Source organism: Scyliorhinus canicula, chromosome 11 (assembly GCF_902713615.1).
Source record: "Scyliorhinus canicula chromosome 11, sScyCan1.1, whole genome shotgun sequence".
In the NCBI taxonomy this organism is placed as follows: domain Eukaryota; kingdom Metazoa; phylum Chordata; class Chondrichthyes; order Carcharhiniformes; family Scyliorhinidae; genus Scyliorhinus; species Scyliorhinus canicula.
The window spans coordinates 153,776,866-153,801,015 of record NC_052156.1 but is presented as its reverse complement, the minus strand read 5'-3'; the positions used below and the strand labels follow the sequence as shown (position 1 = coordinate 153,801,015).

The 24,150-nt window shown below is 43.9% G+C and overlaps 1 protein-coding gene across 2 annotated transcripts in view; it reads left to right on the top strand.

The window, feature by feature from the left end:
* The window catches only part of exoc4 (exocyst complex component 4), a 574,741-nt gene extending 551,969 nt beyond the window's left edge, over nt 1-22,772 (top strand). For both annotated transcript variants that reach the window (XM_038811812.1, XM_038811811.1), the window contains one exon: nt 19,593-22,772. In XM_038811812.1, coding sequence (XP_038667740.1) covers nt 19,593-19,830 — 238 coding nt within the window. In that variant the 3' untranslated portion in view covers nt 19,831-22,772. The remainder of the gene's footprint in view (nt 1-19,592) is intronic.
* The last annotated feature ends 1,378 nt before the right edge of the window (nt 22,773-24,150 follow it).

Here is a 24,150-nt window from a genome sequence, read left to right as displayed (position 1 = left end):
GCCTTCAGACTCAACCCGAAGTACAAACCCTCCTCCATCCGCCCCATATAGATTCCGGATCCCAGATGTAACCCCTTTAGATTTGAATTATCAACTGGACAGTGGGCCTCTGACCACCTCCCCCACCCCAAACCCAGAATCAACCGTATCCATCCCATGAAGCAATCCAGCAGTGCGTCAGCCTGCACCAGCTTCGGCCCACCCAAGGTGGCCACCATACCCCCTATAAAACCAGCACGAAAGCAAAGGAACCTTCAGCAGTCAGCCCCGCCCACTCCCCAATTCCCAGCCCCACTCCACCCTGAATGCCAAACAACCAACAGAAGAACAAAAGCCCTCCTCACCCCCATCCCTAACGAAACAGAAACAAAATACCTTTTTAAAAAAAAAATACCCCACCTATAATCAGCTGTAAATATCCCCCCTTATACGTTCCAGTTAACTAGCTATACAGCTGGCAGAGTGACCTCCGCACAGGGTAAAAATCAAACATCACTAAACAGTACACCAGCAATCAGGCCGCCACCCATACCAAACTTTAATATAGAATAGAGAAGAATAAACACCCAACCCCCATCCCCAAACAATCCCCAACAGTACAATATACAAACCTCAACTTTTTCCAGAAAAAACACCCATAACAAAGCCCCATAACAACCCCATGCCCTCACCCACAGCACAGAAATGCCACAATAAATACAAATGAACCTAACCGTGAACAAACAATAAATGTCTTAGTCCTCCAACACGTTAGTTAACCCCCAGTTCATGCTTCTTGACAAACTCATTCACATCCTCCGGCTCATCAAAGTAATAATCTCTGTCCTTGAAGGTCACCCGAAGACGAGCCAGGTACACCACACAAAATCTCACATTGCTCTTATACAGCACGTCCTTGGCCTTATTGAATGCCAGAAGCCTTCTCACCAGCTCTGACCCAAAGCCCTGGTATATTCTAATGACGTGGCCCACCCATCTACAGTCTCGATGGTCCTTCACCCACCTCAGGACCCATTCTTTGTCCAGGTATCTATGAAACCTGACGATGATAGAACATAGAAAAATACAGCACACGATGTTGTGCCGAACTTTTGTCCTAGATTAAAAACAAATTAATCTACACCCCATCATTCTACCATAATCCATGTACCTATCTAATAGCCGCTTGAAGGTCCCAAATGTTTGGCCCGTACTGGCTCCCCAGGTCCAGACTTCTACCTCAACAACGAATGGGCCGGTCGAATTCTGGAGGGAACGGCAAAACCCCCTCCCTGCTAACTTTCCAAAAATTTTAGACACATAGTTCGTAGAATTTGAGCCATCAAGTCCATTCTTAAGGTTTGCCATCAGGAGCGATTTGGGTAGCACAAGTGGCTAGCACTGTGGCTTCACAGCGCCAGAGTCCCAGGTTCGATTTCCAGCTTGGACACTGTCGTGCGGAGTCTGCACGTTCTCCCCGTGTGTGCGTGGATTTCGTCCGGGTGCTCCGGTTTCCTCTCTCAGTCCAAAGGCGTGCAGGTTAGGTGGATTGGCCATGCTAAATTACCCTTAGTGTCCAAAAAGGTTAGGAGAGGTTATTGGGTTACAGGAATAGGGTGGAAGTCAGGGCTTAAGTGGGTCGGTGCCAACCCGATGGTGCCACCTTCTGCACTATATGTTCTATGATTCTCCAGATCGTCAGTCTTGGCCTTCAACACTTTACTGTCTTCAGCCAGCAGTGCCATCTCTGCCTGCAGGGAGACAATCCAATCACTATGGTCTGCAAGCACCACCTCTACCTTTTGTATCACTGCACCTTGCACCTCTCTCCACTGGTCTATCTTCTCCAAGGCCGCCCGAATAGGGGCCAAAGCCCCCTCCATTGCCTTCTTCAGGTCTTCAGTGACCACCTTCCCTGCTTAAATTATTCAGTCAAGAAGCTAGCCAACATCTCGGTCAATCACGAGGAGGTCAATGATGCACCAGAAGCCTCTGCCTTCTGCCTTGTATTGTATTGGCGGGACATTACTTTTATGAGGGGACCCAATCTAAATTGAACAAATTTCCCCCAAAGAATTGCCCACAAACAAGGCAAAAAGGGCCAAAATCAAAGTACCCTGGTGGAAGCCACCATGTGTACAACTGCTCACCACATAGCCGCCATTGAAGTCCCGAATGATCTCGGTCATGAAAACTCCATATCCCAGCCTCCACAACATTGTGGAGACTTGGATTCCAGATTTTCATTATCTTCTTTGTGGAAGATAGTCTACCTTTCATTTTAGGATGTTCTCCATTTGTGCAGGATTTTCCCCACTGGAGGAAATTGTTTTTCTGTGCTTACCCTATCAAATTCCTTTACCATTTTAAATATCTTGATTACATCATGCCTCAACTGTCTAAACTCAGGGGAATAGCAACAGAGTCATCATGTAAGGGGCACAACAAGACGCCTGAATATTGCTATACTGGTTATGACATCTGACATTGTTCAGACACCCCTGGGGAGCAGGAGACAGCAACAAGACATTTATGCCTTTCACTCCCTCCACACGCTGCTGCCCCCACCCTCCCTGAAAAACACATACCAGGGTCTGTCATTAACCCTGAGTGCCGCCCTAATAATCCAACCAATTCAACTGTGCTAGAAGTAAGGTGCAGTTATGTAGAATTATGCGCTGTTTGCACTGGAAACCAGATTAATGGGTATGAATCTTGACAGCTCCCACTATCTCTTGTCCATCTTTCTCTTCCTCTCTCTTAACTGAAATGGGTTTGAGGGAATCTCAGTGTAGTTCTTATTGTGTACAAGTCAGGCCACAGACTTGCCTACACTGAAACTGGCCATGTCAGTTACACCACAAGGGTGACTGATGTGGAAGAGTACACTCTGCAGAGCATGCTATCGTTCAGAAGTGCAGTCTGTAAACGTGGGAGAAGGATACCTCAAGGGGTTGATTAAAAGATCGCTCTGAAAAACAAAGAAAAGGCTTGGCTTCAGTAAAAGGATGTGTCTGTTTGTCTTGCATACAAACGGACAATATGAATTTGTGAAAGCCCCCAACAGTATTCAAACACCATAGAATCAGATCAACATGGGCCAGATTTTACTGTCACAAATAAACAAGCGAGACCCAACGTTCATTAAATTCGCTTGTACACGTTCAATTCCTATGACCTTTTTCATTGGAAGCTAACAATCAAACAACCTGGCATCTTCTATAGGGCATTTGGAGCCTGTGTTAGAAGCCAACATCTCGGTCGACCATGAGTTGGTCAATGACGCAGCAGAAGCCTCAGACTTCTGCCTTGTATTGTATTGGCGGGACGTTGCTTTTATGTGGGGAATCTATCCCATTAAACTAAACAAATCTGCTTCTCTGCAACCAATCAGATTGAAGAATTTAGAGAACTGCATAGAGGCCAAATTAGGAAATGTCAGAATAGTAAATTCAATGTCCAATCAGGATAAGAGGGGTAAAAAAAAATGGGATTCAATGAGCGAGAAAAAGGCAGAGAGAAAATTTGATTTTTTTTTTTCAAATCTCGAATTGCAAGTAAAATCCGAAGCAATGAGACTCCACACTTACAAAGGTTAATGTTCAGTGCCAGTAAGATTAACTCACAGTAATTAAGACTTATCACAACATTAGAAAGGACAAGCCCTAACTTTCTATGATAAATTTGTTTATTTACCTGCAACATAAGCATGGGAGCTTCACGTCTTTGACATTTGGATTTATTGACACGTGTATCGAAGTACAGTGAAAGAGATTGTTCTGCCTACAGTCCAGACAGATTGTTTCTTACACAAAAAAAAACAAAGGGCATACAATAGATACACATTGTAAATACGTAGACACAGACATCGGATGAAGCATACAAAGTGTAGTGCTACACAGTAAATAAGATGTGTGGAGAGATCCGTTCCGTCCATAAGAGGGTCATTTAGGAGTCTGGTAACAGTGGGGAAGACGCTGTTTTTGAATCTGTTAGTGCGTATTCTCAGACTTTTGTATCTCCAGCCCGATGGAAGAGAGAATAATTCTGTTGGGAGGGGTCTTTGATTATGCTGCCAACTTTCCCAAAACAGCGGGAGATGTAGACAGAGTCAATAGATGGGAGACGATTTCACGTGATGGATTAGGCTGTGTTCACGACGTCTTACGGTCTTGGGCCAAGCAGTTGCCATACCAGGCTGTGATGCAGCCAGATAGGATGCTTACTATGGTGCATCTGTAAAAATTGGTAAGAGTCAATGTGGACATGCCAAATCTCCTTAGTTTCCTGAGGAAGTATAGGCGCTGTTGCTGTTTCTTGGTCATAGCAAAGTCGTGGGTAGATCTGGACAGATTGTTGGTGATGTGCAAACATAGGAATTTGAAGCTGTCAAGCATCTCCACCTCGGCACCATTGATGCACACAGGGGTGTGTATGAAACTTCCTGAAGTCAATTACTAGCTTCTTAGTTTTGCTGACATTGAGGGAGAGATCGTTGTTGTTACGGCACGCCACTAGGTTCTCCATCTCCCTCCTATACTCTGACTCGTCATGATTTGAGATCCCACCCACAGGGGTTGTATGATCAGCAAACTTGTAGATGGAGTTGAAGCCAAATTTTACCACACGGTTGTGTGTGTATAGGGAGTATAGGAGGCTAAGTACGCAGCCTTGCGGGGCCCTGGTATTGAAGACTATTGTAGAGGAGGTGTTGTTTATCCTGACTGATTGTGGTCTATGGGTCAGGAAGTCGAGGATCCAGTTTCAGAGGGAGGAGCCAAGTCCTAGGTTTTTGAGTTTTGTTATAAGCTTGGCTGTGATTATGGTGTTGAAGGCGGATCTGTAGTCAATGAGTAGGAGTCTGATGGAGGAGTCCTTATTGTCAAGATGTTCCAGGCATGAGTGTAAGGCCAGTGAGTTAAGGTCTGCTGTGGACCGGTTGTGGCGGTATGCGAATTGCAGTGGATTAAGGCATTCTGGGAGTATGGAATTGATGTGTCTCATGACCAACCTCTCGAAGCACTTCATAATGATAGATGTCAGGGCCACCAGACGGCAGTCATTGAGGCACGTTGCCTAGTTCTTCTTTGGCACGTATGATAGTAGTCTTCTTGAAGTAGGTGGGAACCTCGGAACAGAGTAGGGAGAGATTGAAGATGTCTGCGAACACAACCGCCAATTTGCCCGGGCAGGATCTTTGTGCATGACCAGTGACTGTCAGGCTCGTTGTTTTCTGAGGGTTCACAAGAAGGCCGATCTGACTTTGGAAGCTGTGGCAGTCGATATGGGTATGTCCAAGGCTGCTGGGGCAGTTGACAATGGTTTGTTGGTTTCCTGCTTGAAACGAGAATAGAATGCATTGAGTTCATCGGGGAAGGGTGCACTGCTGCCGGATATTCTACTCTGCTTTGCTTTGTAGCCCATTATGTTGTTTAAGCCTTGCCACAACCGACGAGAATCCATGTTGTTAGTCTGTGACTCTAGCTTAGTCTGGTATTGTCTCTTGGCATCCCAGATACCTAGATTTCTTGTGTAGGTCAGGGTTACCTGTCTTGAATGCCTCAGACCTGGCCTTAAGTACGGCGTGAATCTTCCAATTAAATCATGGTTTCCAGCTAGGGATCATACTACCTTCATTGGCACACAATCCTCTTCACAGTTGTTGATGAAGTCTATGACGGTGGTGGCATACTCGTTTAGGTTGGCCGCTGATTTCTTGAATATGGTCCAGTGCATTGACTCCAAGCAGCCACGTCATAGAGTCATAGAATTTACAGTGCAGAAGAAGGCCATTCGGCCCATCGAGTTTGCACCAGCCCTTGGAAAGAGTACCCTACCTAAGCCCACACCTCTACCCTATCCCTGTAACTCTGTGACCCCACCAAACCTTTTTAGACACTAAGGGCAATTTAGCATGGCCAATCCACCTAACCTGCACATCTTTGGACTGTGGGAGGAAACTGGAGCACCCGAGGAAACCCATGCAGACACGGGTGGGAAAAAGTGCAAACTCCACACAGTCGGTGACCCAAGACAGGAATCGAACCTGGGCCCCCTGGAGCTGTGAAGCAACTCTGCTACCACTGTCCTTCCCCGTGCATACGAGCTCTTCTGTTGCCTCAGACCAGCATTACACGACCTTCTTAACCGGATTCTCCCATTAAGTTTCTGCTTGTATGCCAGGAGATGAAGCACCTTCTTCTGGTCCGATTTTCTGAGGTGCTGTCGGGATGTATTGGTAGACGCCCTTGATGTTTGTGTAGCTGTGGTCAAGATGTTGGCACCTGGTAGGACAGGAGATGTGTTGGTGGAATTTTGGCCATACACTCTTGAGGTTGGCATGGTTGAAGTCCCCGGCTACGATGACCAAGGCCTCCGGGTATTCTGTTTCACTGTTATTTATAGGAGTTTCATCAAGCATCTTCTTCACTTCCGCCTGGGGTGGGATGTAGACCGCGTGATGATGGCAGAAGTGAAACCCCGTGGAAGGTAGTATGGGCGGCATGGTCATGGTCAGGTATTCCAGGTCCGGGAGCAGTAGTTTGTCAGGGTCGCCACATCCGAGCAACAGGAGAAATTGATGAGGAGGCAAACCCCTTCACCCTTCGCTTTTCCTAATGCATTTGATGCATTTTAGGAGAAGTATAAGCGAGATGATACTTTGCGCTGTTTGTACAGGAGCATGTCTCTTAGCAACTTTCTAGCATTGTCTGTGCTCTCTTAAAGTTGTTGTCTAATTTGCGCATAAATAATTGCAAGTGTTGTGGTGTCTTCATGACTGCAGTGATAATTTGAAAAATGAAAATAATTGACACTGGAACTGATAGATTCTGCTGACAAGGAACTGAATGACAGAATCACATTTTCCTTTTTATTGATTCTATCCACACAATTTTATTTCTTCTGATTACCAGCCAGATGTATCAACTTTGCAAAAAAAAATATTAAATCTCAGTTTTCTTCCCCTCTTGCCTCCCCCATTCCACCCCTCACCAACATAAAATAGAAGACAGAATGACAATTTTAATTATTCATCACAGCAGCTTATTTTGATAGCATGCTGCTGCTCTTGGTTTCAATGCATTATGTTGATGCATAAATGTGAAATTTGCATTTAGGAATATGGTTTAAACTAGCCCTGAAATATTTTATTCATCTGAGCTGAACGCATTTGTGAAAGTACCCAGTAAATTTGCTTTAATTTATTTGCAATGCCAGAATGTTCCATTTCAGTCTCTGTGCCCTGAATTCTAAGCATATTTCACGGCGACTGGTTCCACATGCAAATAAGCTGGATTTTCAATGTTTGACATTGAAAAACATCACTAAACAATGTTTTCCCGTATTACAGTATTTAATGGATCTAAGTATTACATGCAACCCCTGAGGACCATCTATATTTTGCAGTTTAAGACCATGAAGCCACATCTTCTGGTCATAACTAAATTGAAGTTGTTCCCCTAATGATGTGGAGAAAGATAACATCCGCATTAAGTATTAACTCACTTGGTCAGCCAGACATGAATTTCCATTATACGCAGGGCATGAACAGCACAATCATGCAGCTTAGTCATTTGCATTTTGATCATGGAATCTCTCAGAGCAGAAGGAGGCCATTCTGCCATTGTATCTTTGCCGGTTCTTTGAAAGAGCCATCCAATCAGTCATACTGCCCTGCTGTTTCCCGACAGCGAGGCAAAGTTTTCCTTTCCATGCACTCTTTTACTGTCCAGCGTTAAAATTATGGATACCACTTTTTTTTCAGGGCAGCAAACTGTTTTGTTCAGTTTCTGCTGAAGGCAACATCCTGCAGCTATAAACTGGATTTCTGTTTGTGCTGTTTACTTCTCTATTGAGAAGAGTCAGATAGCGACTGAAAAAACACAGCTCCCATTTTTTGTATCGTGTATATAGACAAAAAGCAAGAAGATGTAGGCATCTTATTGCATTGCTACTGTGATAATATGCATGAGCAATCATGTATATAATGATGTAAACTACCTCCAACCAGCAGGTGGCAGTGTAAATCTTCCATGTGACTCTGTACCTCAAGGAGTTGGGAGTTAATCATGGTAGTCGATAGTCATATTTGCAGCAGTTCTTGGATAATTTCTCAGTATTAGTTGTTTGTGATATATTTCTTATAGTTATCTTTACCATGCATTTATTTTCTAATAAAATACTTTAACTGGTCAAGAGCTAGACGTTCTACTGTGCACCATTTCTACCGGTCAAGCACCAGAACGTAACATGGTACCAGGAATCAAGATCTACTAAGGAAACGAGATTTTTTGAAGATCCGAACAAATAAGATAATTCGGAAGAAGGTAAAAAAGAAAAAATCTTCAAACTTCGTAAACTACTGGCAACTAGTACTCAACCTACTGATAAACTTAGAAGTCCAGGATGGAAGGTCTGAAAGCATCACACCAGCTTCGAGTCACTGGTAATGTAGATGAGAATTGGCGTGTATTCAAACAGCAATTCAGACTATGTTGCAGCCCTTGGTCTGCAGGCACAGCTTGATGAGAAGCACATAGCGTTGCTGCTCGCTGTAGGAGGTCCACAAGCGATAGACATATTTAATGCATTTGTTTTCGATAACCGGGGGGGGGGGTAGTAAGAATTTTGAGGAAGTTGTAAAGCAGTTTGATCAGCATTGCACTCCAAAAGGCATGCAAATTGTTTGATAATTTCTGACCAATTTGCGATTGAAGGCGTAGTCGTGTAATTTTGCTACCCTACAAGCATCGCTGATCCATGATCAGATCGTGTAGGTGATTTTTAACGACAAGGTATGCAAGAGGCTATTAAGAGAAAATGAGCTTCAGCTTGACGATGCTATCAAAATTTGTCATAGCAGCGAGCTAGCTGCACAGCAAATTAGCACTTTGGACCTCAAACATTTTGGGTGAAGATAGAAAAAGCAGCCGCGCCATTAGTGTAGTGACACACTCGAGTATAAAATGTGGCCCAGCACGTGCAGTCATTTTAAGCGACCGACCAAATCCTCCATTTCATGCCAGCGATGCAGCAATCGACATTTGCCACGACAATGTCCAGCATTTGGAAAGATGTGCTCCAAATATATAGGCAAAAATCATTTTGCTAAGCAATACTTTACCAGTAAAAAGTGGAACAATCAAAATCAATCAACATGATTGATGAAGTATGCCTCGGAGATACGTTCTACGTCGGCATGATTTCCAGTGAGGACCAGGAGGATCTAGTGAGGATCAAGATGTGCAGAAAAACAATGTTTTAATGCTGATTTATAGCAACAGTGAAGTAAATGCAGAAACTCTAAAAGACAAATGGATATTATCATTGATGATAATAAAATATTTTAACTAGTCAAGAACGAGATATTCTACTGTGCATCATTCCTACCAGCCAAGCACCAGAACGTGACAGCTACTTTGTTTCTCTCCCCTCACATATGTTTCAATCACACCTTGCCCTTAGGAACTTAGCTTGACACGGTGGGTAAATTCTCATCTGTAAGTCAAAGGGCTGTGTGTCCATCCCTGTTCCAGGACTTGAGAGAGCACAGCCTAGATTAACACTTCAGTGCAACTGAAGGAGTGCTTCAGATTAAAAATTAAATTGAAAAATTAAACTGATGGGATGTTAAAGATCCAATGTTTCAATTAAAAGAGGAAAATATGAGTTCTTATAGTGGTCTGGTGTCATGACATCCTGGGCTAGTGTGTGGTCAATTCCAGCCCTACTTGACCCAGGTTTGCAACATGAGTGAAATTAAATGTTATTTTGAAATATCTGAGGTCCTTGGCTGAGCCCAATAAACTGCAGTTACCAAATTTGTAACTTTAACACAAGGAACCTTTTATTATGTACAGGATTATAATTAAGCTGACAAAAAGGTAACTGACTACCTAAAACTCCTTTCCCAACACCCCCTCTTTCCAACTACCACCCCAGTCACTGCATGCACATAGGCGCACACACACACAGACAAACAAGACGTGGAGATGCCACAGTTGGACTGAGGTGGGCACACCGAAAGCTAGTGATTCCAAACAAATCTGTTGGAGTTTAACCTGGTGTTGTCAGAAGACTTCTTACAGACAAACAACATCGAGGGAAAAGGGTGATTGAGCAGTAATGAAGATATCAACAAAAATAAAAGGATAAAGGATCTTTGGTGCACCAGAGTAACTTCCAGTTAATGCCTTTCTGGAGTTCAAGCATTAATTTCAGTGCTTCTTCCTTCTGGCTTGAGATGGTTCTCTCTGGCAAGGTTATCTACTTTCCTTGTAGATTCCAGAGCATTTCAAGTTTATAGTAAAGATGTGCCGGCATTCAGTGGTTTTAGAACAATAAAGCAGTTCTTTCAGCAAGAGATAGAGAGAGAACGTTCAGTCTAAACACTTAGAACATAGAACAGTACAGCACAGAACAGGCCCTTCGGCCCTCAATGTTGTGCCGAGCCATGATCACCCTACTCAAACCCACGTATCCACCCTATACCCGTAACCCAACAACCCCCCCTTAGCCTTACTTTTATTAGGACACTACGGGCAATTTAGCATGGCCAATCCACCTAACCTGCACATCTTTGGACTGTGGGAGGAAACCGGAGCACCCGGAGGAAACCCACGCACACAGGGGGAGGATGTGCAGACTCCACACAGACAGTGACCCAGCCGGGAATCGAACCTGGGACCCTGGAGCTGTGAAGCATTTATGCTAACCACCATGCTGCCCACTTCTGCCAAGTTCTCTCAAAAAACATCATGCAGGTGTCCGGACAGCCAATCGAACCGACTTCCTGCACAACCTGTTCCTAAGATTGACTCGGCACCTACGAGTCTGTTTTCTCCTCTCCAAAATACAAAACTTGGAACGCACTATCCTGATTAACAGGCTGCTTCAGCTTGAGTCCTCTGCTTTTTTTAAGTTAAAAAAGCCCAACAGAAATCCCACCTACCTAAGCACCCCCCCCCCCCCCCCCCCCCCCCATAACTAACGATGACCCGTCATTTAAAGTTCAAAATCAACACTGCCATCTTCGGAAAAACCCTTCAATTGTACCCCTTACGGCGTACTTAACTTTCTCGAGATACAAAAACTCCATGAATTCTCCCAGCCATACTGAGGTACTGGATGGAGAGGTCGACTTCTAAGCCTTCAGCATCTGTATTCGAGCAATCAGTGAGGCGAAGGCTAGAACATCAGCTCCCGCCCCAGTTTGCAGCTCCATCAGGTCCGATACACCGCGAATATGGCCTTGGTGGTGGGGGGGGGGGGGGGGGGGGGGTCAAGGCTTCAGTTCAATTTGTAGGATCGCTGACATGGTGCCAAAGAAGAAGACCCAGTACCCCACAAGAGCTGGACAAGAGCAGAACATGTATAGATGGTTAGTCGTCGGGCCTCTCCCACAATGCTCACACTCATCCTCCACTCCCACAAATAGCCTGTTCATCCTGGACTTGGTCTAATGGACCCCATGCACTACCTTCAACAGTATCAACCAAAATCTCACACATGATGTTGCATTCATCCTATGCAGAATCTAACACCATCCCCCCTCCAACTTGGACTCCAACTCCTCCTCCCTCTTGATCTTCATCCCTTTCAAGGATACTGCCTCCCATAAACCCCGGTGTACTCCCCTCCCCCACCCCGCCAGTGACAAAACCCTCTCCATCCACGAGAAAGGAGCACCACCGGGAACGTCGGAAAGATCTTTGTGAAGATTGGTTATTTTATTCCATGAAAACCTGTAATTCTAATCCTCAACTATGCACACAAGAGTGTGCAAACAGCACTAAGATGAATGATCGTTGATCTGAGACCAGTATCTGCTGGTTGCAACGTATAATGGCATATCCTCATCGCACTGTATCAATCTGACTGTCCATGAGATAGAAAGATAGAATGGCAGTGAAGCTCTGCTTCCATGTATAGATGGAGCTTCTCTCCCTCGGCAGTCAATATTAGGAGGGAATATCTCATTTCTCAAGTTAAACCAATACTTTAGGAGGTTTTAAAATTTCCCAGTCACGGTGGATCTGCCAAGAAACTTTTATGTTCTGCCTCCGCACCAGATTGGACTTAGACTGCATCTAAAACAGTGTGACGCGGTTTCCAAAGGGACGAGACGGTTAGCATTTTGTGTAACTTGTGTGTTTGGTGTCAGATCCTGATCTCAGTTATATTGCCCCTACTTGCATCATTGCAAAGCAGTTTGGGGTACACATCGGTGTGAAAGCCTATCCTTAAAATGATGGGACTGAAAGATAAATTACCTCCTCAGCTGATAATAGGGTTCTTAATAACATGCATTTAAGATGTTAAAATGCAAGAAAGTCTTTTGGCTCTTCAGTCCTGTTCCTAATGAGTACATGCCCATATCACTGACCTGCTGCCAGTTAAGAACCAGTTTGCACTAAATGGCAGTCTCACCCAGGACCTAAAGAGAGCTAATGTAGGGAATGAAAATACATATTCAGTCTGCACTTGACTATAGTTGGTGATGTTAGCATATTTTGCATTAATTTGTGGGATGCAGTGCGGGCCTTTCAATAGTAAAACAGTTATAAAGGGAGCAGTTGGGCCAATTAGATACCGCAAAGGGAATTTATGCATGGTGGCAGGGGGTGCAGCTGAGATATTAAATAAATATTTGCCCTGCCTTTAGCAAGGAAGAAGATGCACCCAGGCCATGGTAAAAGAGAAGGTAATTAATACACTAGACGGGTTGAAATTGAGACGGTGGAGGTGTTGGGTAGGTTGCCTATAATTAAAGTTAAGGAGGCACCTGGACTAGATGAGATTCATCCAAGGAAATGGAGGGAAGTGAGGGTGGAAATTGCAGAGGCATTGCCCATAATTTTTCAGTCTTTCTTAGACTCGGGTGGTGCCAGAGGACTGGAGAATTGAAAATGTTACACCTTTGTTTGAAGAATGGTGTAAAAATAAATCCAGCACCTATAGGCTAGTCAGTTTAACTTTGGAGGTGGGGAAACCGCTAGAAACAATAATTTGGGACATGGGTCATGTGGATAAATGCAGGTTAATTAAGGAAAGCTAGTACAGATTTGTTAAGGGAAAATCTTGTTTAACTGACTTACTAGAATTTATTGAAGATGTGACAGTTGATGGGAGCAATGTTGATGTTGTGGCGTACATTGACTTCAAACCTGCATTTGATAAATTGCCACACAACTGACATGTGAGTAAAGTTATAGCTCAGAGAATAAAAAGGACAGTAGCAATATTGGATGAGTGACAAAAAAACAGTGTAGTGGTTGATAGATTTTTTTATGGGCTGGAGGAAGCTTTGTAGTGAAATTCCCCAGGGGTCAGTGTTGGAATTCTTACACTTCCTGATTTATATTATTGACCTAGATCTTGGTCATTTCAAAATTTGCAGATAATGCAAAACTCGGAAGCATTGTGAACTTTGAGGAGGATAGTTAAAACTTCAAAAGAACATTGACAAGTTAATGGAAATAGTGGATAAGTGGCAGATGAAGTTCAGTGGAGAATTATGAAGTGATTTATTTTACAAGGAGCGAGGGTGTGATCTAGTGGCCCTGTTAGCCGCGGACACAAATACAAGGCTGCGCCTCAACTTTAGGTGGCAGGGCTGTCAGTTAGTGGCTCGGGAACAAGTGGCAAGGAAGTCACATTCCTCCAGGGTCCCCAAAGCCTGCAAGTAAGGCTCTTCAGGGCACCCCTTCCCCCCCCCCCCCCCTCTCCTCTGCCCCCATTCCAATGAGAACCTCAACATCCAGATGTCCAGGGCCAGTCTTGATAACCAAACGCATTTCCCTCCTGAAGGATTCCCTCGTGGTCTCAGGTTTGAGAGAGGGGATACCTGGACTGATGGTCAGATGAGTGAGTGTGGGGAAAAGCAAAGGGCAGCCCTGTTCTGGAGATGGGAGGGGACCTGAGCTGTGAGTACGATTGAATGTTCCTGGCCTGGCTGCTTCCAGGTCAGGACGGCAATAGGTTAGGGGATGTTACTGATCAGTAGCTGCAACACCAACCTCTTTCTGATCCTTCGTTGGATAGCAATCAATTTCAAGATGGAGCCAGTGGAGCTCACAGTCGTGGAACATATAACATACAGTGCAGAAGGGAAAGAGGCCATTCGGGCCATCGAGTCTTCACTGACCCACTTAAGCCCTCACTTGCATCCTATCCCAGTAACCCAATAACCCCTCCTAACCTTTTTGATCACTAAGGGCAATTTATCATGGCCAATCCACCTAACCTGTATGTCTTTGGACTGTGGGATGACACCGGAGCACCCGGAGGAAACCCATAGCAGACACGGGGAGAACGTGCAGACTCCAGACAGTGACCCAGACAAGACAAGAGATCAACAGGGTTCAGGCAAATAGCGGGCCTGCTACAGGTGCAGGGGACAATAGACTGCACCCATGTGTCCCAGGCACTAGGAAGTGTGTTTCATAAACCGGAAGGGATTCCATTCCTTAGGTGTGCAGCTAGTCTCCAACCATGAGATGCGAGTAATGCATGTGTGTACCCATTTTACGGGAAACGTACAGGATAGCTTCATTCTTCGCCAGTGCCATATCCCTGGACTTTTCGATGGACATCACAGGTTACAGGCATGGCTCCATCGGGATAGGGTTAACCCGTCGGTTTATGGTTGATGACACCAGTGCGGAGGCCACAGACCACTGCAGAGAATCGATATAACGAGAAACAAAATGCGACTCGCTAAATCATTAAACGGCGCATCGGACTTCTAAAGATACATTTCCACTGCCTTGACAGGACCAGTGGAGCCCTGCAGTCTAGCCCCCGGAGACTGGAGGGGGCAACCACTCACTCTTCAGGGAGCTGGGGATAGGGAGTCCCAAGAGTGCCTGCTGACCAGTCAACGCATGAGGGTGCTGATGATTCCCAGTGAGGAATGGTCTCTTCGGTTAATTCTAATGTCTGACCCCTGTCTTCCAGATTCCAGCACTCTGGCTCATGTCTGAGGAGGTTGAGTGCTACATTATGTTTGTCCTTATGCTCTAGAGGGGGATTCTGGGGCAAGGGTTTAGGGTTCCCTGCATCATGACTGAATCCTATCACTGTCAGTGTAACAGTTGCACTGAAAAGACCTCATCATTTGGAGGGCATGGAGGCCCAGTGAGAACAACTGTGTCCCGATGGTGAGAGGCTCCGTGCCATGAGGAAGAAACTTAAGCTTGAATGAAAATGAAATGAAAATCGCTTATTGTCACGAGTAGGCTTCAATGAAGTTACTGTGAAAAGCCCCTAGTCGCCACATTCCGGCGCCTGTCCGGGGAGGCTGGTACGGGAATCGAACCGTGCTGCTGGCCTGTTTGGTCTGCTTTAAAAGCCAGCGATTTAGCCTTGTGAGCTAAACCAGCCCCTGAGGTGTTAAAGTGGTGAGCAACAAAAATATTTAGTAGTGCGATTTCAACGTTAGCTGACAGTGCTCCTGAGCTAATAATGCCTTACTTCACATGTGCCCATGCTGTTCGGCTTGCAAAGCCTTGTGGTAATATGATTTTTATAGCTGTCTGCCATTGGTGCAGAACACCGGCTTACCATTGGCCCTGGTCGGTCATGTGCCTCTCGACCGATTGGTTGAGACCAGTCATGTGACAGCTCTCCGATTGGTCGAGAGGCTGAGTTAACCACGCCTCCATACCGAGGTATAAATAGTCGGAACGCCAGGCGGTCGTCCATTTTATTGCAGACAACCGCAGGGCTAAGTTCTAGCTTATTTTTTTTTTTTTTTTTTTTTTTTTTTAAATAATTTTTATTGAATTTTTCAAAATACAAACATTTTAACCCCCCCTACATTTACATTTAAAAGTTCTAGCTTATTAAAGCCTAACTTTTGTATAGTAACTCATCTCTCGTGCAATTGATGGCTCATCAAGCCTCTCACTATGTCTAGGTGTGTCCCCAGGATGTTGGGTGGAGGCGGCCTGCTGTCTTCCATGCCCTGATGCCAGCATGCCCTTGGCAGGTTTCCTTTGAGGGGGGAGGGGATGGGGGCAGGACCGGGATTGGGACCTAGAGCGCCCAACCTACTTTTGGGTGGTGCAGGTCTGTCTGCTGTGGCTGAGGTGCGCCAGTCTCTGGAAGGGGGGTGGGGGTGGCCAAATTGACCGGGCACTCACAGGATATCCTGGGTGGAAGGCCCAGGCTGTGCATTAGCGGATCCTCTTCCCTCAAGGTGCTCATGGGCTCCTGGGGTCACTCCATGGGATAGAATCATAGAATCCCTACAAACCAGAAGGGCCATTCGGCCCACTGAAACTGCACCGTCCCTTGGAAACAGCATCTGAGTTAAGCCCAAGCGTCCACCCTATCCCCGTCACCCTACCTAACCTTTTGGGCACTCGGGGGCAATTTAGCATGGCCAATCCACCTAACCTGCACATCTTTGGGCTGAGAGGCTGACATAGAATGGCAGCTGGAGTGAGATCCAGAAGCCCCACTGTCCTCTGGTGCTGCAACACGTGAATGCACACCAATGTCTGTACTATGCAGTTGAAGCCCTCAGCCATGATACTCAAAGACTAAGCTATACTTCAGGCATCTCCCGACATGGATCTGACGAGTCAGGCTCCTCGGGTGATTTTACTGCAAGAAATGGGACATGGTATTAGTACATGGCTAGGCGAAAGGTCCGGGACACTGAATTCATAAACCTGGGTAACTGGATGAAAGTGCAGTGGCTTCTCACCTTTCTCTCTCAGGCCAACTTCACTCCCAGCAGAGGCCCCGCTCCTGCTCTCCTGGCGGGACTGCAGCAAAGGTTTACCAGATTCATTCCTGGGATGAGGGACTGAGATACGAGGAGAAATTGAGTCGGTTAGGATTATAGTTGCTGGAGTTCAGAAGAATGAGGGGGAATCTTATAAAAACCTATAAAATTCTAACAGGGCTGGACAAGGTAGATGCAGGAAGGAGGTTCCCGATGGTGGGAGAGTCCAGAACCGGTCACAGTCTGAGGATATGGGGTAGACATTGAGATGAAGAGAAATTTCTTCACCCAGTGAGCCTGTGGAATTCTCTACCACAGAAAGCAGTTGAGGCCAAAACATTGTATGTTTTCAAGAGGCGTTAGATGTAGCTTTTGGGGCGAAAGGGATCAAAAGAAATGGGGGAGGGGGAAAGGTGAGAACAGGTTATTGAGCCATGATCATAATGAATGGTGGAGCAGACGCGACGGACCAATTTGCCTAATGCTGCTCCTATTTTCTATGGTTAGATTCTTTCTTCATTGCAAAAATGACATGGGAAAAGCTTTTTCACACAGTGAGTGGTTAAGGTCTGGAACGCACTGCCTGAGAATGTGATGAAGACCGGGTTATCAAAAGCATTCAGAGGGGGGACTGTTACCCGAAAAGGGAGAATGTGCAGGGTTACGGGGAGAAGGCAGGGGAATGGCAAAAGGTGATTTGTTCATTTGGAGAACTGGTGCAGGCACGAGGGGCTGCCTCTGGACTGTAATAATTCTGTGATTCAATGGAGGCTTTTCAAGAGACTAGCACTAATGCAGAGCACCAGGAGCCCAAAGATTATAGGGTATTGATCCCAATTGCAAGACAGGCTCATGCAGCTAAAGATGATTACTCAGAAAAGATGGGGTGAGACCACAGCATGTTTTGAAAATTAGATTCAGGACCTTGAAACTGTTGGATAACCATGGGTAACGCACCACATGAATCAATTGCCAGCTAACTGGGTGATTTTTAATGCATGTTAACAATTACTTATAAAAATGTCAGATGTGAAATGGTTAATTTTTGCTCCCTCTACACTCACTTTCTGTTGCTGAAGCAGGGATTTTCTCCACAAAGTTGTGGCTAACTTTGAAATCTGTATTGCCCATGGTCATGAACACTTTGCATAAATGAGTTTCAACTCAACACAGATTTCTGTTAATTTTTCATTCTTTTCTTTGAGGTTATTCATAAATATTTATGACAGGTCATTCTGGCTTGTACAAGCAGAAGAAAAAATCTGTTCAAAATTTGATGGATGATTCCAGTGATCATATCACATGATGAATTATGAAAGAGTGAATATAATTGGTCTTTCTCCCGTAAGATTTCCTATTTAGACTTTGTGCTCTGTTGTAATTATCTGAACAGCCTTATTTTCAATCAGATATGCAGTTTATGGTAAATGATGGCTCCAAGTTACAGCAGGTTTTATTTGTAGACAGTGTCCCGAATCACTAAGTAAACCAGCATTCTTATGGTATCAGAAAAAAGCTTTGCAAACTAACTGCACTAATCTATTTGGCATTTTCACTCCATTTCCTCTGGAAGCGGAAGACTTGCATTTATAAAGCACTTTACAAAATCTCTCAGAAACTTCGAAAAGTGTTTTGACATGTCACGTACGAAGATGACAGGTCGGAAATGACCAGCTCACCCATCAGACATAGCCCACACTTATTATGGCCAGAACATGGGAACAAGACTCATCTAATCCATTCTTCTGCCACCATTTAAGCTCCTGGAAGGGGTAAAAAAAAAGAAAAGCCCAACAAAGGAGAAATGCCTTGTGAAATTCCCGCCCCACTCCCCCAGGCTATCAAAACCAGCCCAGTAAAGCCACTTACCTTCTACATGAGTCTAGAACTGGCCCAGCTCGCTTTTGTTTCACATCGAATTAATTATTTTGAAATGTAGTCATTATTGTTCGGCAGACAAATTTAGTAGCCAGTTTACACATTAGATCATAAGAAATCGGAGCGGGAGTAGGCTATTCGACCCATTGAGCCTGTTAGGCCATTCAGTCAGTCATGGCGAATCTGATTGTGGCCTTAACTCCACTTTCCTGCCTGCTCTGCATATCGTAGATATTGACTTATAACTCGACCTGTGAAGCATCAAAAAATCCCTCCAAAAACAGACGTCAACTTATATACCGAATTTTAAAAATTGGTCGTCTTTTGGAAATGTCATCGCCATCTGATGCAAAGAGCAGGCACGTTGGTTACTCCCACACATCTTCACAATATAGCTTACATCATCTACCTGATCCTTTGAGCAGGTTATACGGTACTGGTAAGTAAAACTTGCATTTAAGTGATGAAAAATTGTGGCTGACGACCAATGAGGGTCTTAGCATGTCATGGCTGAAAAGAGGTGTTGACTTATACATTGAGTCTATGCTAAAACATGACATTGAAATACCACAAGGCTGGTTATATCAGTAAAATCATTTAGGATAAACTTAATATCTTGGATTCTTCATATTTGGACCAAATGGCTCAAAGAATGATCCACATTTGTAAATGTTACAGAAAAAAAAAACTGATTTCAAATTAAGAAAATCAACCAAATCTAGTGTCAGGCAAATTTAGGGCTGATGTCAAGAAGTCTCTCACATAAAAGAGTGATAAATAGTTAGAATTAATTTCTGGATAGGGCATTGGAGACCAAAACACTCCACAATGGGGAAGCTGGAGGTTGTTTGGTGTTATTTAAGGTAAGATGAGCCCAATTGCCTTCTCTGTGTGTACTTGTCCTGTTTACTGGAACCTTTAACATATTTCATATGACGTAACTGCAGTGTACCTGGTTTGCCTTCAATTCTGGTTTCCTACGTGTCTTTTATGTACACAGGCAGTACTACGAGACGCTGTACAACAACCCTGATGAGCTGCTGAACCTAGTGGTGGACCAAGGAGTAAAGTACACAGAGCTGGAGTACATCAATGCCTTAAGCCTCCTCCACCGCAGTCAAACTGGAGTTGGAGATCAGACCACACAGAACATGCGCCTGCAGCGGCTCAAAGAGATCATCTGTGAGCAGGCAGCTATAAAACAAGCCACCAAGGACAAGAAGATCACCACAGTCTAATGACCCAGACACAAAGGGGAGACTTAGTGAAATGCAACTCCATTCTGTTTAGAATTGCAGCTCGGCTCAAAGGCAACTTGCCTTTATATATTGTGTTTATTTAACTGTCCAAATCCATTACCGATGGAGCACATACATACATTACAAAGGTTAAAGTAGCATTATTGTACCTTGTTGCCTTCTAAGAAGTACCAGGGACGTTCTTCATAAGAAGGAGTTTTGTTCTTGTAGGTCTGCTTTCCTTTTTGCTGACCAACTAAAGCTAATGTGCAGAATTAGCAGGAAACAACACACTTATTTTTCCGTCCCTATTCTTTTTTCTTTAGGGATCTGGCATGTTTGCCTCTTGTTATGGCCCTATTCTTCCTTCACCATTATTGCCACTGAATAACTAGCTGACTTCTAGCAGCACCATTGGTTTCCACACCCACTGTATCCAACCACAGACTGTGTTGTTGATGCAGTCTCGTATTCTTTTGTTAACTGCTGGCAAATGTGCCTGCCGAAAGATGGCAACTTAAAGTGAGTGAATAGGATTTGATGCACTCCCTCCACAAACCACACCCCCTCACCCACTCACACAACCAAATTGCCTAGTGTCCAGTTAAAGTTTCAGTCGGTTACCATAAATAGGATATGTTGCAAAAAAAATTAAAAGGGCATGTTGCTGATGGTGACTTATCCTATTCATACATTTAATAAACACAGTATTTTATCCTATTAAATATTTTAAATTGGCACAGAAAATGTTATTGCTGTAAAGTTTGCACAATTAGAATCTAATGTTCGACAACTAAAGCTTAGATATCACAATCTGAAGCAGCTCATAGTTTGTGCTAAATTTGATAATCTCACTTTGAGTTTTAGGACAAAACTTGGTAAAACTTTGCATATTGGCACAAACGGGGAAACTCATCTTGAGGGTGGGACTGAGGGAACTTTGCTCTATAACTTATCTCTCCCTGCCCATTCCCAAGAGCGCACCACTTGTGCATATGAGTATGGATGAGCAGTTCTAGATGTAGCCGACTGTGCCTCTGGTCACAAGAGAGTACGAGCTCTTCAGCTGCTGTCTAAAATCTCCTTTAAACCAACAGTATAAAACTCGGTCAGACAACAATTTAGCAATGTGTACTAAAATTATTATACTAATTCCTGTATCAAAAACACACTACTACTGGGCAATGCACTGTACGTACACTTCCTCCCTGGGATTCACAATCCAAAATGTAAGTGTACAAGCCAGTTAAAGGTCTTTAATTTCCTGTGGAAGGTAAGCACATAAAAATGTCGGAACCTCCAAACAATAGTCATCATTTTATCTAGTTGACAGATCTGCTCAGCAGCAACTGAAAATTCAGTTGATAAAAGCACCCCTGATGAATCCGTGGGTAAAGGGCCCATTCAGTTTGACACCTAAATTGTGGCTTGGGCCTTGGCCTGTGCAAGATTAGCTCATTTTATCCAAGGTAGCATTTGGTTCTTTACAACTTGCTACACCACCCCTTGACTCAGGGAAGAAATCCCAGCAGAAAGCTGTGATGCTCCCTCCAGTGGAATAGCCTGCATACAGTAGCCGGGTTGTACACATAAGAAACAATCACTTGGTTCTGGAGGGTGTGCACTCATCTGTGAGCCAGAAGTTCAGGGCAAAGGAATGGATTGAGAACCTTTAAACAAAAGGTACAGAACAGGTTTGTCTTGTATTATTAAACATCATCTGAGTGACTGAATAAAGCTGAGGATGTGCATGGGCCTGGTGCTTAATTATATAAGACTGGGGAGTTTCATGTAAATGATTGGGTTACACGATTAGGCAAATCCCTCTGAGGTGAATGGGTGAAAATAAGGTTAGTGTCCCAACCCAGCTATAGTGAGATTAAATTACCTGATTAATAAAGGAAATTCAGCGGAGACTATTTCAACTCTTTAAAATGCATTTCTCGTCTGATTGAGTTTTATTATGGTGTCATCTGGGAGATTGATGATTGTGGCCTGGGTTTTGAAAGGAGAGCAATTTGTGCTAAAATGTGCAAATGAAAAGCAGACTTTGTATGAGAGAGAGGGTCTCCAGCCAATAAAGAGATTTTCATAAGAAACAGTGCAAATGAGCGGGTCCCACGTGTGAAGAAAATCAACTGCAAAAAGCTGAGACTTGTGTCCTGTTGAGATTTTTGTAGTCTTTTCGACTCCTGAATGTACAATGTAGCCCAGTGTAAATCACTTCCCCACCTTTTCCAGTAGTATATCTCTTTTAAATATCCTTTGCACATGTCTCCTTGGATTCATTTGGCCAGGAGACATTGGCAGGCTTCAGATGTGATGATGGGAAAGTGAGCGGGTGATAGACTGGGTATGTTTTGGTGTTCCACTCACAAATCCCACATGCCAAACTATATGGAAACAGGGCCTTTACATTCAGCATACCACATTCCACTTGGAATAAACAGAGGTGTATTTCTGAACGTAAGTTGGGAACATTTTTCCAAAGATTTTTTTGTCTGTGGTATATGCAGTCCAATTAAATAGGCTTGCCTTTACCTAAATGGTGCAGATACCCCTTTTAATTTGTATGTGCCAAGTACACAAATTAGACTTGTCACCACACATAGCCCATATACTCTCTATTGCTGTGGATTTTGCCAATAGAAGCAGCTAAGAACAAAGTCAATGCAAGTAAGGTTTAAAAAATTAGGGCTAGTCAATCACAAAAAATACACTTACACAGAATTATTATTGTAACATCTGTTTTGTTATTTAGATTCACAAAAAAGGAATGGCAATTTGAGATTCTAGTCCCAACTTCTTCATATAAATGCCTTTATCTGCATAATCCATATGAGATTTACTAACGCACTGCATGAACCAATGACCATTCTGTCCTTTGCTGTTTATGCAAATTACTCTGCAATAAAGCTGGAAAAATAAATTGTTGGTCAGGATTCTTATGCTTGTCTTTTTTTTTTCGTATTTCCATTGGCGGTCATAGAATCATAAAATTTACAGTGCAGGTCAGGGGCGGGATTCTCTGGCTCTTTGCTGTGGGCGGGATTCTCTCATCTGCTGGCAGCACGCTCCTGCCCGCGGGTTTCACAGCAGCATAGGATGCTTCAATGGGAAATCCCATTGAGAAGCGGCAGGAGTAGAGAATTCGCCGCAGGTGAACAACATGGCAAAATCCTCCGTCCTCACTAGAAGCAGTAGCTAGTACATGGAAATGACAATTTATGACATCTAAACAATCTGAACTGCAATCTCCGGCTGTAAAGACATCCCAAAGCCAACTGTAGCATTGTCGGGAGAGTGCCATTGAGAGAAATTCATTTGAAGATTCCTATTGGCCTGCACTTAAATAAATGCCTTTTGTCCAATTTAAGTCACTTTGCCTAAACTGCCCATTTCTCCTAGGTTTCAATGAAGAAGTGCAATGGAAAAGGAATACAGAAAAGATTTAGGACTAAAAATAAATGACAAACACTCAATAATCAAAAAAATGTACAAATAAATAAACAGTCTTTCAATTTCTGGTAAGCCCAGAAAGGATACTTCTGACTGTTAATTTAAATTATTAATGTTAATTAAAGCTTATTTAAGCTTATAATGATGACTGCTGGCCCTTTCCTCCTGGTTCTGCATGTAGAACAACTTCTGTGGTTCTGCCTCATTCATTCCTTTAATCATTTTAAACACCTGAATTATTTCTTCCACACCATCTCAATTTGTTCACTCATATAATTTGAGTCTGCAGAATCTCTCCGTGCAGATCAATTAAACAAAGGACAGGATCATTTTAGGATAAAAATTATTAAAAGTGTGGAGCTTCACTGTTGTTCACAGGTGGGTCTGGAGCCAGACAACTTGAACTGTTCCCTTAACTTACTCAAGTTACCAATATTTGGGTATTTGGCTAGACAGTGACTGCCATTAGGATTTTCAGCAGAGGAAACCCACCAGCTGAGCTGAACTGTATTCTCACCCTGTTGTATACAGGTGTGTGTGCGCATACTTTGCAGTGGGTCACTGGATGGTGATCATAAACAAGAAAACAGACTGATTCCTCCCTGCCTCCAGTCTTTACTTGCAAACATCCCCTGGGTTATTTTGGCCAAAAGGTAAAAGCAGATGCTAAATGGCTATAGTGTTAATTTTATCCTGCTCGGAAAATCTGGATGTAGCACGCACATTTGGCCCTAATTGCTTGATTGCTATTATTTGAACCTGCCTGGAGGTGTAGATTTATACTAATAACATGCAGTTTTCATGGAGTAGCATATGTCAGCTCCACACACCCACACTGAAGGTGTGGACTGCTCTGGCTGG